Below are 14,523 nucleotides of genomic sequence, written 5' to 3'. Positions count from 1 at the left end.
TTTCATCAATTTTTTTTATTTAAAAAATTCTCATTGTCATCATTGACCCTGAAATCAAAAGGTTTCTTCCTTACCCCAAGTGCAAGTTATCCACAAAGTCTGCTGTTGATGGTGGTAAACTCAAGTGATTTCGTGGAAACCATCTTCTGTCTTTTAGCAACAGTGACCTTGACCTTTAAGCTAGTCAGCCTGAAGACAATAGGTTTCTTCTTTACCCCGAGTCAAGCCATCAATAAATTTGGCAACTTTAGATGGTGAGAAACTCAAGCTATAGTGCAAACACAACTTTTCTTATTTTCTGTTAAAGTCACAACCAATTTTGACCCTGAAATCACTAAACTTCTTCTTTACCCCAAGTGCATACAACTAGCCCATTTCAATATGTTCTTTAGTCGAGTCAAGTGAATTATGTTGATATAAGTAACGCACGAAATTATCAAACCTAGCTATTTGATTTAACCAAGGGTCAACTCAGGATAACACTGTCTTCTGGGCTAGAAATGTGTAGTCAAATCAGATACAAAACAAAAACAAAAGTTTTCATAGCATAAAACAATTTTAGCTTACTTGTCATACAGCACCATTGCATCAGCTTGGGCCTGCATACCATCATACCCCGTCGTACCCTGGGCCAATAAATGCCGCTGAAAATTCTCTGCTGCCAGAAAAAACTGCAGCAAGTAACTGGCTTGTTCTTGCTCCATATGCTGAAACAAAAGCCCAAGGGAAATAGACTTAACCCAATTTCTCCAAGAACACTTTTATCTGTACCTAATAACAGATTATCATATTTACCCTTTTATCTGTGCCTAATAACATGTTATCATATTTACCCTTTTATCTGTACCTAATAACAGGTTATCATATTTACCCTTTTGTCTGTACCTAATAACAGTTTATTATATTTACCCTTTTATCTGTGCCTAATAACATGTTATCATATTTACCCTTTTATCTGTACCTAATAACAGGTTATCATATTTACCAGTGTACAAAGCTCACTCTGCTGTAAACAATAAACCCAGATATGACATGATATAATTTGCCAGCAGCTTAGGTCTGTAAATCGGACTCAGAATGAACAAAAATTCTATCTGTCAATACAGTATGTGACATCAGATCTGGGTCTATCCTACATGTCAGCACATTATGTGGTGGCAGATTTGGGTCTATGTAATACATGGTAATCCTATCTGTCAACACATTATGTGATGTTAAATATGGTCTAATCTATCTGTGTCAACACATTAGGTGAAGGCAGGTCTGGGTCTATAAACAGTTAGGAGCATGAAATAAACAAGTTACATTTGAGGGTCTGCATCATTTACTGCACGGAAACAATTACCACACAACTGCAACAATTTTGTTAGTTGCAGAGACAGTACAATCACAATGTGTGTTGTTTCTTCTGCCAGTTCAAAATGTACTGCCCTGATTCAAGTAGCAATTACATGATAACCGGTTCTTTGCAGCGATTGGTGCAGACCCTTTAAAGGATAGCAAGATTATTATGTGTAAAATGTGTACAATATCTGCTATTTACAGAAAGTTTGATAGTTAGCACTATTTTTTATGAAATTGCAAACAAGTAATTTAATTTCATGCATATAAACGTATGTACCTAAAAAATTGTATTGGTCTATCTAAAGTGGTCTATGTACAATCAGGATAAATTAGTTTTTATCATAGAAAATATATAAGTATAAAAGTTCAAAATGTTTGGAAATAAAAGAAAACTTACTTCTCTGGTATGGTAATTTAATCAGATTATCTACATGCATATTCAAATATGCCATATAAATTTCTGTTGTCTATATTAAAAACAATTTTCCAATTTTTATATAAATTTTGTACAAAAATCATTTTTTTATGTTAAATGATTTTTGTGCAAGTGTGCTAAACGGTTTTTACCAAAAAGGTATAAAAAAATCAAAAAATTTATCAAAAGATTGGAAAACTGCTTTAACTACTATTAAAAATCACATCCAGTCACCTAAATAATATGCATAAAAACATGAATAAACATTTTATTGTCTACATCAAGTACTGCCAACAACAGGACAGACAAATGTATTGTTGTACAAACTGGATAAAATCAAGATTCTCCCTCTGCAAGCAGTGAATTTTGATTTTTTCATGATGACTCAGTGCTGCCACCTACAAAGCTGTTCATGGAACCACAAGAATGACCTGCCTTATTGCAAGGGAGCCTTCAAGTGAAGAATGTTCTAACAAGGATGTATCATATTAGTACAATAAAATAAAAAATAGAAAATGTATGCTTTGAAATTACATTATAATTATTCTCTTTAGCCATGAAGTAAATGAACTAAATCTAAAGTGAAATAATTCCATTACCAATGATAAAACACAATCAATTAAATGGTATAAAGTAACCATGACCATGTTATGAGAGGGACTGGGGTATAACGAAATGCCACCATATTATTTAGCATACATTAGTAAAAAGTCTTAGATTATACAAACCCGACAGCTCCACCTTTCCACTGTGACTAGATCTTTGCTTATATTCATGATTTTCACCTAAGTCTGGCTAAAATTTTATAAAATACATATACTATCTAATGTACCCAATTTTCTTTAAACGTTAAAAAAAAATTGTCAGTTATTTCAAAACAAACTTAGCTGCCGGATAAGAGATCAAATAATATTTTGGGAGGAAAAAAAAGAACTACATGACAATCAAAACAAGCAAATATGACCATTATAATCAATAAACCTTTGCAAATCCAAGTCAACAGATGTGGTCTCTGGAGACCTATGGTTAGAGAAGTATTGTATCCAAGCAGAAACACTCTTCATATAACTATCACTTTGTCATAACAAACATTACAGTGTTACATCCAGATCTGTCAAGTGGCCATGACCTTTCAAAAAGTGGGACAATATAAGCTGTATGTCATTTACTCAAATATGAAACACCAAGACGGATCAAAGCAGAAACAAAGATGTGTGTGTGTGTGTGTGTGTGTGTGATTTCAGTCATATTGCTAAGATGTCTGCAGTGTGGCAGTTAATAGTGATGTCTAGCACTGGGGCATCATTATGCAGACACATAGCATCATGTCCCACCCAATTACATTATCCTGACACCAGGCCAACCAGTCCTAACACTAACCTCTTAAAGCTAAGCACCAAGCGTGGCAGCTGTTAGTACCATTTTTGTAAGTCTTTGGTATGACTCAGCCGGGGATTGAACCCAGAAACAAACAAAGATATATATATATATATATATATATATATATATATATATATATATATATATATATATATGTGATAGAAGTCACTTCACCAAAAGTATATCCATCCTTTTTGGATGTGTTCTAAGGTACATTACATTATTAAATATATCCTTTTGCACTACCCTATTCCTGAAGAAAAGTAAAATTTCGGAGTTAAATGGATTTCTTCCATATTACTTAATCAATTGTAATACCTTAGGAGTATGACTACTACATCCAAATCCAGCCCTCCCAAGCTAAAATTTGAGCTATAAAAGCTAAAAATTGACTGCCAACATAGGTGACAGTAATTCAGAGTGATCTCCCCTTGACAGAGGTTGGGGCCAAATCTTGCTTGTACCTGTTACAACATGACAGGAATGCATGCTTTCCTTGTCAAATGTAACTAGGGGAGGCTGTATCCATTTTATGATCAGGTAAGTCGTATCAAATAAACATATTTTACTCCAAAAATTAGCTTCTTCTTCAAATACGTTACTCAATCATATTCTCGAAAGAAAATAGGTAAGAGGTGGAGGGAATTAAATCCCCTCACCCTGGAGAGAAACTTTCTCCAGTCCTCTAAGGTATGTGACACAGCTTCTAAATCATGCAATACCTGGCTTGAGCATTGACTCCATAAGCTGAGGCACAGTTTTTGTGAGAAATAGAAGAAATAAAATTATCCCACACATAAAGCTTAAGTCATATTGTCACATCAATGAGAAGCTGTCAAAAGACTCTGGAAGGTAGCCCTCTGTACTGTGGGAATAGGTCCCACCTCTAATTGAGCTTTTTTGGATGAAAGATCTCGAAGAGAAAAACTAGAGTAAGTCTATTCGGACCTCAATCCCACAAACTGTATATTGGCTAAGTAACAGTTATGCTCAAATGCAATGCATGTTGCAACTGCCTTAAGCTCATGAGCCAAAATGCATTGAACTTGATTCTTTGTATGCAGAATGAGTAACATCCAGCATGACTGAGGTTAAGCTGAGATATTAATATTTCCCCTTTTACAAAGGTAAAAATTGCTGTGATCTCCATCTTCACACCGGCTCATTCTGTTTGGTACCAGTTCGAAGGCCCCACTAGATGAGTTTGAGATGAAGGATCCAGGCTGGAATGAGGTTTCACCACAAAATAATCACTGCCCATGAGTAAGAGTCTGTGCTTGGCAATGAAAGCAGGTATTTTCATGAGTGAGACTGACACATGAGTGAGACTGACACATCCAGTTGGAACTGTAGTTAGTTTAGACTGACCAACAAAAGTATTTTGCTGATCCTGCATGCTGTAACTAGGATGAGGTAGCAGGTCTTGTACAAGAGGTGAACCAACAATGCTCTCAATAACCAATTCAAACAGCGCCTTATCCTACCAAATCAGAACCCATGATAGATTTTACTTTGAGAATAGATCCGATGCCTTAGGCCATGACAAATCAAAATTTGCCATATGATCAGAAGGTCTTTGATTTGGCCTATATTGTCTCTTCCATGATGATGCGGCATATCTGAGATAGTGGAACAGTAACCTTTTATCATGATGGTAACCAAAGTAGAAAGTTGCCTTAAGCAGAGGAACGTGTCTTCAACCAAACTACTGTGAGGATTTCTCCACTTCCAATTATATGCTTTTAAACTGTTAGGCTTTCTCACCAAGTAATTCTCTCCATCGCATGTTTTGAAAACTGTATATTTCTGATAGCTTGTTTAATATGTTCCTAATGTTCATGTTCAACAGATCTTGGTTTGGAAGAAATTCTGGCCATTGAGGTTGTTTACATAAATTCCTTGTTCTTTCCACTGCCAGATTTATCAAGCCATTTATCCAAGAATTTTCCCACCTAAGAGAAGAAAACAGGAAGAGGCTGAACACTAATTCTCTGACCTCTGTGGAATCTTTGGAATCAGAGGTGTTGTAGGATAAGCATATGCATCCAAACCATTCCAATCCAAGGAAAAAGCCTTGACTGCCAAGGCCTGCAGATCCAGAACTCTGAGGACAAAAGTTTGGAGTTTTGCATTCCAACTTGTCACAAATAGATCCACCAATGGTTGATACTAGTGGGTACAGATATGACTGCAAACCGATGGAGGAAGCAACCAATCTGTTTTCATTAGTTGATTCTGTAGGGGCAGTGAGTCTGCTAATTCATCTGGTGCATTCAGAATATGAAAAAGCTGCCTGTGGATTTGTTACTCTTGACACTGCCTTAGAAAATCCCAAAGAAGCATGCACAGGTCTGGGGAATTGCTTCCTCCCTGACCTTCTGAGGTAATACACTACAGTGGGGTTGCTGCATAGAATGAGTATGCCCTTTTTCATAAATTAACCTGTGCCACCAATGAATGCTTTCAGTGGAACCTATATCTCTAAAATATGAACATGCAATAGATGATCCTGCTGGCCTCCTGAAATGATGTAAGATGGGCACGTAAGCCCAATGTGATTGCATCAATACAAATTGTTATCTTTGGAGGCCAGATCTGCAAGGAAATATATGACATAAGCAAGGTGAAGATCCTCCATTTGCTGGCATGGAACAATATATGATTGGAGACTGGTATTGTTTGTTTGTTCCAATGGGCAAAATTTCAGACTCCTTATGGATAACAGTATCATTTGTAATGGTCTCATAAATAGGTGACCCAGAAGAAAGAGGCCCACCACCAGAAGGCAAAGTCTCTCTCTCTCCTGAATAACATTAAAAAGCCACCTTGGTATTTTCATTTTGAACCATGGTACCCATATGAATCTATTGAATGAGCTGAGGTCTATAACTGGTGAACAATTGCCATTGACTTTTGGCACTAAGAACAGTATTTGGTAAATACCTAGTGTTCTTATTCTGTGAACAATCTCTCCTGCCCACTTCATCTCCTGCCCACTTCAATAATCTCTCCTGCCCACTTCAACAACCTCTCCTGCCCACTTCATCTGGAGATGGTTTATTTCTGGCCAAAGTACATCTTTTGGGACATTTGAATCTGAATTTGTTGTCCACATTTGTTGTCGAAAACTGTGGCCTTACAAGTGTAAAGCATCTGTCACACTGATTTCCTGTTCCTTTGATTTCTCTCCTGAAAAAATCTGTCTCTGACACTGTGCTTGAGGTATAAAAAAAAAGGTTGGCAACCTGCTTATGTACTTCCCAAACATTCCCAATAAAGAAGAGGCTGGAAGAAAATGTTGTGATCTCAACATGACTTTTTGGTGGTCTTTAAAAAGGTGAAAGTGATAAGTACTGCAATTCTTTATGCGAGCTGTAAATTAACTGTTGCTGTCAGGGCATTGGCCATGGTATGCTGCAGTACTTGCTCCATTTGTGAGACAGACCCTCATGCATGTCTGGTGGGTGTCACGGTGGGAGAGAATAAGCTGTTTTCTGTAAGGCCAACACAGAGGGTATAGTGATGACATTCTAGACTAACTGTTGTGTGCCACATTTAAGTATGTCTGGTCCATCCTTACTGAAGAGGGTTTGACATTCCCAGGCCTGCACTGTTTCTGCCTACTGCTGGGATGTCTGTATGAAACAATGAGGTGTGTGTCTAATAGAATGCTCTAATGATATTGGATAGTAATCATTGCTGTGTCTATTGACCCTAGGAGCCGGTAATTGCAGCTCTAAACAACCCAAGAAGCTGGCGACTAAACAATACTGTGGTGACAGGGTGAGGCATGTGATCAAGCTGATTCCATATCATGTGGGTGCTGAAGCACAAAACTAGCTCTCTAGTGCACAGGGTGTCTTGTGGCATTATAATGTATAGGCTGATCCATGAGATTGCTAGTGTTCTCATGTTGGGACAGCATACTTAGCAAAAAGATTCCCTCTTTTGACATTAACAGTAAGATCAACTTTGGTGTTGATCTTGTACAATCAGATTCAGATGACAAAGTCTGAGTGTGATGGAACGGTGCCATCTTATTCTCCATAAGGATATCAAGCTTGGACAGATTAGGGAAAATGTGATCCACAAAACCAGTCCCTACTTGCATCATGCAAGACAGTATCTGAGTTAGTCTGGTATGTTCTGATCTGGCTTGTATCTAGTTGGGAGAGAAGACAGGCCTTTGTATACCTGAGGTATTGTGCCAATTAGTGCCTAAAATTGCATGTCTTGTAGCCCAAGGGAATTCCAAATTTGCTTATTGACTGTTGAGTCCTCAGCTTTGTGATACTTGTCCATCATGAATTTACTGACCCAGGTGGCATCAGCACTGATGCTAATAAGATCCTCATCTTCTCCTTTCTGTTTAGATGTATTTGCCCAGCACTGTAACACACTGTCCCTACAATACATATTAGACATGTATTTCCAAGGTGGCAAGTCACAAAATAATCATCCACATACTTCAAGCATTTACACAGCTTGTATTTAGTCCTTTCCATATTCTAGACTCTGTAAAAAGACACAGCGCAGACAATATTATACAGGTGTAGCAGCCAAGTATTGTTTTATTTTTATACATTCATGCAATGGGCATTACACCATATTATCAAAAATTACATGTAAAGCAAGGGCTCAAGTGGTGCCCTATACAAATAAAGTCATTGAAGAATTGCCTTATAACTATTGAAGTGAACACTATTGACCATATACCATCTACATAAAAGTTACCTGTAAGTATCGAACATAAGCAGAATGTTATTTAAACTTACCAAGTTGAACACAACAAAACAAAGTTTTCTGCAGAGCGAAATTAACTCCATGACTTAAAATCTGTATTGCAGAAAACAAAAGTCAAGTACACCACACAGACTAGTGACTTGTACAGGTATCTACAAAAGGACACCTAACATAATAATTACAACAAAGTTTTAATTATACAACAAACAGAAAAACTTTACCTCTGATAAATACGAGCAAGAAATAGATGGAAATATGGATGTAGTATACTTCCCTGAGATGAGAAAATCCTCCAACTTGCTCAATAATTGAGTACAAGAAACTCTTGTCAGTGTGTGATGATTCTAAAGTGAGCATGCTACCTAGCTTGAGTGGAAGTAGAAACTGAAGTAAAGACTGGATTTTGGTACCAAATGGTATATCAAGGGGAGATCACTCTGCTAACTAGGTGGGCAGAAAACATTAACTTTTTTAGCTAACAAATTTCAGCCTGGGAGGGTTCAATTTGTATGGTAGTGGTTGTACTATTTGGGTATTAAGATTAGGTAACATATTTAATGAAGAAACACAGCATTATGTGATATATTTGAATGAATGGTTCAAGTATTTTTTTATATAAATTTCAAACTGTTGCTCATGCACTAGCTGCAAGTTAGTCTTCCATGAAATAATGAGGTTGACACATGACATTAATCTTTGCTTGATAATAAATACCACCACATGACTGTGATCACAAATCCAAAACATGACAGCATTTCAATGGACACTGACCAATCAAAATGAAGTCCAGTAAGTTTTGACTTCTGGGAAATGCTAGCTTTTAGCTTGGGAATTTACAAGATAAACTGCATTATTAATTAATCTTAGCACCAACTATGAATATTTCACATCACAAATGGCCCATAAGACAAAACATTTTGCACCAGGCTGTCACAAACATGAATATTTCACATCACAAATGGCCCATAAGACAAAATATTTTGCACCAGGCTGTCACAAACATGAATAAATTAAACAAAAACACACTCTAGATGTAACAGTGCATCAAGAAAAACAGGTCCCTTTTATACCAAAACAGAATTACCTGTATATAAAGCCCACCAGCTCATTATGATTACTTCCAGCTAGGAGTCTTGTTGAGACTGCAGATATTTACTGATTATAAAATGTCATCAACTATCCTCACTTTTCTAAATACAACTGTTTTACATACAATCCATCAAATTAGATAATTAATTAAATTTCATGTCAAATGGGCTTATACCAAACAAAAGTATAAATTTTTTGCAAAAAAATGTCCTGTAAGCCACATGCTGCTCATCACCTGAGAATGTCAGAAAATTAAGCATGATGTCCTAATGCCTGTCCAAATCATAAATCTCAAAAATAGGAATTAACATTTTAGATTTTAACTAGGGGAGCATAACTTTATCCCAAAATACTACTGCCATTCCACCAGTTCTCATCAACTAATAGTTTATTATGGTTCTCAAAATGATCCGTTTGGAACCAAGAGGACTAGGTGAGCCTGAGATCACTCACCTGGCTGACATATACCTCAAAGTCAAATGCCTGGGTATTGGACCAAAAATTCTGGGATTATATGATGCTTTCTGGATTTTATATTTTTTATCAAATTCAATTGCAGATCTGTATCATTTGTAAAAACTTAAAGGTTTTTTTTATCAAGGATGCTTTCTGATAAATTTTGGTTGAATTCCATTTCATATATTTGTAAGAAAAGTTACTCTTATTTATTGAAATAGTAGCCATCTGGTGATGAACTATTATCATTTATAAAACCTTGGAAGATCTTTACACAAGGATGCATTCTGAAAAGTTCAGTTAAATTCTGTTCAACAGTTTTTGTGAAGAAGTCATTTAAAGTTTCAAGTTTTGCTATTTTTGGTAAAAGTGGCCATATTTCCATGGTGGATTTGCATCACTTGTACAAACTTTAAAAGCCTTCATACCAGAATGCTTTCTGTAACATTCAGCAGTTCTCGGGAAGAAGTCATTTGAAGGTTTGACTTTTGCTAATGGTAGTTGTATCTGATGGTGGTTGAAAGTCCTTAATGCAAAGATGCTCTGCATGAAATCTGGTCAAATTCTGTTAAATTTTTGAGTCATTTAAAGGTTCTTTTTTTGGCTTATATGATAATATATCAGAATTTGTTTGCACACACTAGAAAGGCCTTCATACCATGATGCTTTCCGTGAAGCAGTTTTGAGAAAATTTTTTTTGAAGGTTTTACTATTTTCAGTAACTGTGGCCAATATTTGATAATGCATCACCATTGTGACTTGAAATGCCTTCATGCCTAAATATTTTCTAATGAATCTGATCTCCTTCTGTTCAAAGATTTTAAAAAACGTCATTTAGATTCTTTCAATTTTTAATAATGGTGACCATATCTGATGGTGGCATGGCACCATTTGTACAAAACTTAGAGACCTTCATGCCAGGATGCTGTTAACAAGCTGGTCTGTTCAGTAGTCCCCGTGAAGAAGTTGTTTAAAAGTCTTTGTTTAGTCTCATTCAATCCATGTAGTTTGGATTGATAAAATTTTGGAAGAAATGATCAAAGAGCAACAGTCCTCATCAACAGGTAATCTAATGTTATGAAACAACCTCATGCATCCTAATAAAACCTGATTCATTTACATACATGAATCACCGGAAAATATGAAAATAATGAAAAACTCTGAATGAGTTATATATATTTCAATTAGTTTTAAAGTTTTGTATTTTAACAGATCAATTAACAATTAACAACATTTGAGGAAGAAGACAAGGAGTTTTTCAACAAATTCAAAGAGCTTTCAAAGACAGAATGAAAATTTTCACAATTAAGGAGTTTTCAAGGCAACCCCTCTGATCGATGGATTTTTCAAGATTGTATGAACCATGTACATATAATAGCATAGGAGAAGCACTTATGCATAAGTAAAGGGTAAAACAGAATCATTTATACAAAATGTTTGGTCATTAACAAAATTACTGTTCTCTTATTTGTGTGAAATGAATGTCATCAGCTTTGCAAAAGTAATAGTAAATATACTTTGTTGTTGTTGTTGTTGTTGTTGTTGTAGGGTTTAATGCCATTTTTCAGCACACGATAGGCTATACATGGCGGCCAGTATTAATGGTTGAGGAAGAACCCAGGAAAACCCTGGAAAGAACCACCGACCCACGAGAAGCTACTGGCAAGCTTTCTCACATACCCACAGTGGCTGAATCCAAGACTCGAACCCACGCAGACAGGTGAGATGGCAGTGATCCCTAACAGAGAGCGCTTTAGACCACTTGGCCACTTGGGGCCCCAAATATACTTTGTACTGATGCATCCATTAAGTCAAATGTCAATCAGAAGTAGGCATGGCAAACTAGGTTGCATTATATCCTTGTCTGCCTATGAAGAACAGCTATAACATTTCAGTTATAACATTTCAGTTATAAAATTTCAGTGCATAAGCAAACCCACCCCTATTTCTGACATTTATCATCCGTTTGCATATTTTCTACACATTATTAATCATTCAAAATTTCTGGTAAAAAACTTTCTTTTGGGTAGATTTGGGTACTGTTTCCACCATGTACTTTATATCAGTCATTTATAGTGGAAATACTGTTTCCACCATGTAATTTGTATCAGTCATTTATAGTGGAAATATTGTTTCAGATGCGGAAGGTCGTGGGTTCGATCCCCAGCCAAGTCACACCAAAGGTTTACAAAATTAGTACTAACAGCTGCCTCGCTTGGCACTCAGCATTAAGAGGTTTGTGTTAGGACTGGTCAGCCTGGTGTCAGGATAATGTGACTGGGTGGGACATCATGCTACATGTCTGCAACATGATGCCCCAGTGCAAGGCATCACTATAAATTGCCACACTGCAGACATCGTAGCGATATGACTAAAAAATGGTTAAAGCTACATTAAAAATCCAAATCACACACACACACACACCATGTACTTTGTATCAGTAATTTATAAAGGAAATACTGTAGCCACCATGTACTTTGTATCAGTCATTTATAGTGGAAATACTATTTCCACCATGTACTCATTTATAGTGGAAATACTGTTTTCACCATGTGCTTTGTATCAGTCATTTATACTAGAAATACTGTTTCCACCATGTACTAGATATCAGATGTGTATAGCAAACACCATGTAAAATATAAAATGGGCTGAAAAGAGTGCTAATATCAGTCTGATTCTTTATAATGACAAGAATTAATAGGATGAAGCAGTATCCAAGCTCAACTAAATCATATATTTTTCATGATCTCAAGAAAAATGTTATCTGGAAATGGAAACAGGAGATAAACAAATGATCTGAGGAACACAATGTAACACCTGCATTTGTGCAACAATGTTTCCTCTACCCTCATGTCTGACTTGTAATGTTTCCTCTCCCCACATATCTGACTTGTGAAAAGTTCATCACAAAAGTTTAACATTGATGCTGATGCTGACTCCAGTGTAAAAGCCATACCTATGTACAGGTGAGGCAAATACTTTGATCATTAATTTTGTTGATACTATTAGTCAATTAACTAAATGCATGAATTTATCTTCTTACTTCCATAAAGTAGAAAAAGGCTGTTTCATTGTACAGGATATCAGCTAGAAAGACTCTGCCACTTGTGAGTATTTCCATCTGGTGGCGATAATGGTGTTCACTGTTCTGAAATTGCTCATAGTACCTGCCAAAAAATAAGCAAACAAGAAACAGTTAGCAGCAAAATGTCATTTATATTAAGTGCAGATGGTCAGTGCACTGACCGATTGATTGAGTGCATTTAACAGTGCATAAACACATGAAAGGTTATGTTGTGCCCGAGCAATTAGAGTTAAGTGTCTTGCCTAGAGAAAAAAAAAAAAAAGGTGGCCTGGGCAGGATTCAAAATCTGCACCTGTCTGGTAACAAATCTGACACTCAGTCCACTGCAGCTCTTGGTTACATATTGTAAGAATCAACTGAAACACTGCACATACTCCAGCTTTAAAAAAGAAGTTTATTTTACTTGTATTTCATGTGTACCCACCTGCAAATTGAGTAGACCAAAATATGCCATCACATAACATCACAGGAAATCAGGGTATACCATTTTCAATTTAACTCATAAGCCAAATGGACATATGAACTCTCACCCTGTATTCTTTGAACATTTTGCACAAGAAACTCAAACCCCAAATTAGACATCGTAATTATGCTTTATCAAGCAAAAATGGCAGTAGAGTAAAGAGAAATTTGTAAAGAAAATTCAGAAAATTCTAATTCAAATTATAGATTATTAAAGTTTTGGGACTCTTATCCTGAGCTTCTCAAAAGTTTTGGGAATGTGGAACCTGATCTGTCAAAGTATCATCTAGGAGCAGATTAATATCTACACTGTTAGCCACTGGACATGCATAATACACGGTAACAACTTTGTCTTCCATCTTCTTTTGAGGTACAATTGTCAACTGCAAACAACACAGATCTTGATCTTCTGTCAAATAATGCAATGTGCCACCAGATCTGGGTCTACATTGTTTGTTCTACTGATTACTCCTACCAAACTGCATAGACCAGATCTGCTAGTGCATTATGTGATGGCAGATCTGAGTGTGTGCAGTTTGAACCAACTTATAAGCAAACAGATATGGTAAATTCAAAGTGTGCTGCTTTAGTAACATTTTCTCCCAACAACTTCCCCAAATTATACTCTAAAATTAATGAAGTCACTGTTCAAAGTTACAATCCACATTACCTCCCTTGCCATATACCTACCTGGTTTGGAACAATATGTGACATCCTTCTAGAATGAGGTGAAAAACCATTGAAAATAATGGTTTTGTGGTTACAACTTGTCAAAAAAAATGTAATGGGTCAATCAGTTTCTTTTTGGGAAAATTCCTAAAGGTCAAGAAAATACTAATTGAGCATTTTAACAACTGTGTCCAGTTGAGAACTGTCATTAAAAGTTTTGCAAGTACTGCTTGTTCAAAAATTTAATTCCAAGCATATCTAAAGTTATCAAGTCTTCATTAAACCTTCTATATTCTGAAAAAGGATTTTGACAGATTTCAGCAATAACTTCAGCATCACCTATGCAATGAAATGATAAGAGGAAACATGGAGAGAGGAAGGACAGTTTATACTAATTAGTTTCTCAGAGAATGCCCACCTGAGCACATTAACATTAGGAAATAAACATTGCTAACTCTTAAATCCAGCCCACTCTGAAAGATGAACAAATTTTCATTTGTATACTGGATATTATTCAGCTAACGCTTGAGCAAAACAAAAGGATGCTCACATCTAAAGGAACATGTCGAAGACTTAAATTAATGTGAGTGGGTAAGTATTATTGGAGAAACTTAATTAACTATAAAATTTCCATTTTTCATTGAATACATTAATCTGATCACAATAACATTAGGAGAATAATACAGAAGAACCTGTCTTAAAAGATCACCCCTTCTGCCTCTCAAGACAGGTTGTCTCTCATTACAGGTCATAACATTATATAATAATCAATCAATCTGTGCATAGAGGACTGAGTCTCTCAAGGCAAGTGCTACCTCATGAGCATCCATCTCTAACATGGATACCCATAAAGAGAAATATGGCTGGAGTCATTATAGGA

General features: G+C 36.1%; 1 protein-coding gene across 1 annotated transcript in view; it reads right to left on the bottom strand.

Moving 5' to 3' along the window:
• LOC149777195 (A-kinase anchor protein 10, mitochondrial-like) overlaps positions 1-14,523 on the bottom strand; it is an 85,330-nt gene that overhangs the window by 31,138 nt on the left and 39,669 nt on the right. Inside the window, exons 7-8 of the mRNA XM_089941897.1 lie at positions 12,471-12,594; positions 568-707 (exon numbers count right to left, since the gene is read on the bottom strand). Of these exons, the coding sequence (XP_089798023.1) occupies positions 568-707; positions 12,471-12,594 (264 nt within the window). The remainder of the gene's footprint in view (positions 1-567; positions 708-12,470; positions 12,595-14,523) is intronic.

The sequence above is a fragment of the Sinohyriopsis cumingii genome, chromosome 18 (genome assembly GCF_028554795.1).
Source record: "Sinohyriopsis cumingii isolate HCF-2022 chromosome 18, ASM2855479v2, whole genome shotgun sequence".
Classification (NCBI taxonomy): Eukaryota; Metazoa; Mollusca; class Bivalvia; order Unionida; family Unionidae; genus Sinohyriopsis; species Sinohyriopsis cumingii.
This window is presented reverse-complemented; position numbering and strand designations above follow the sequence as displayed.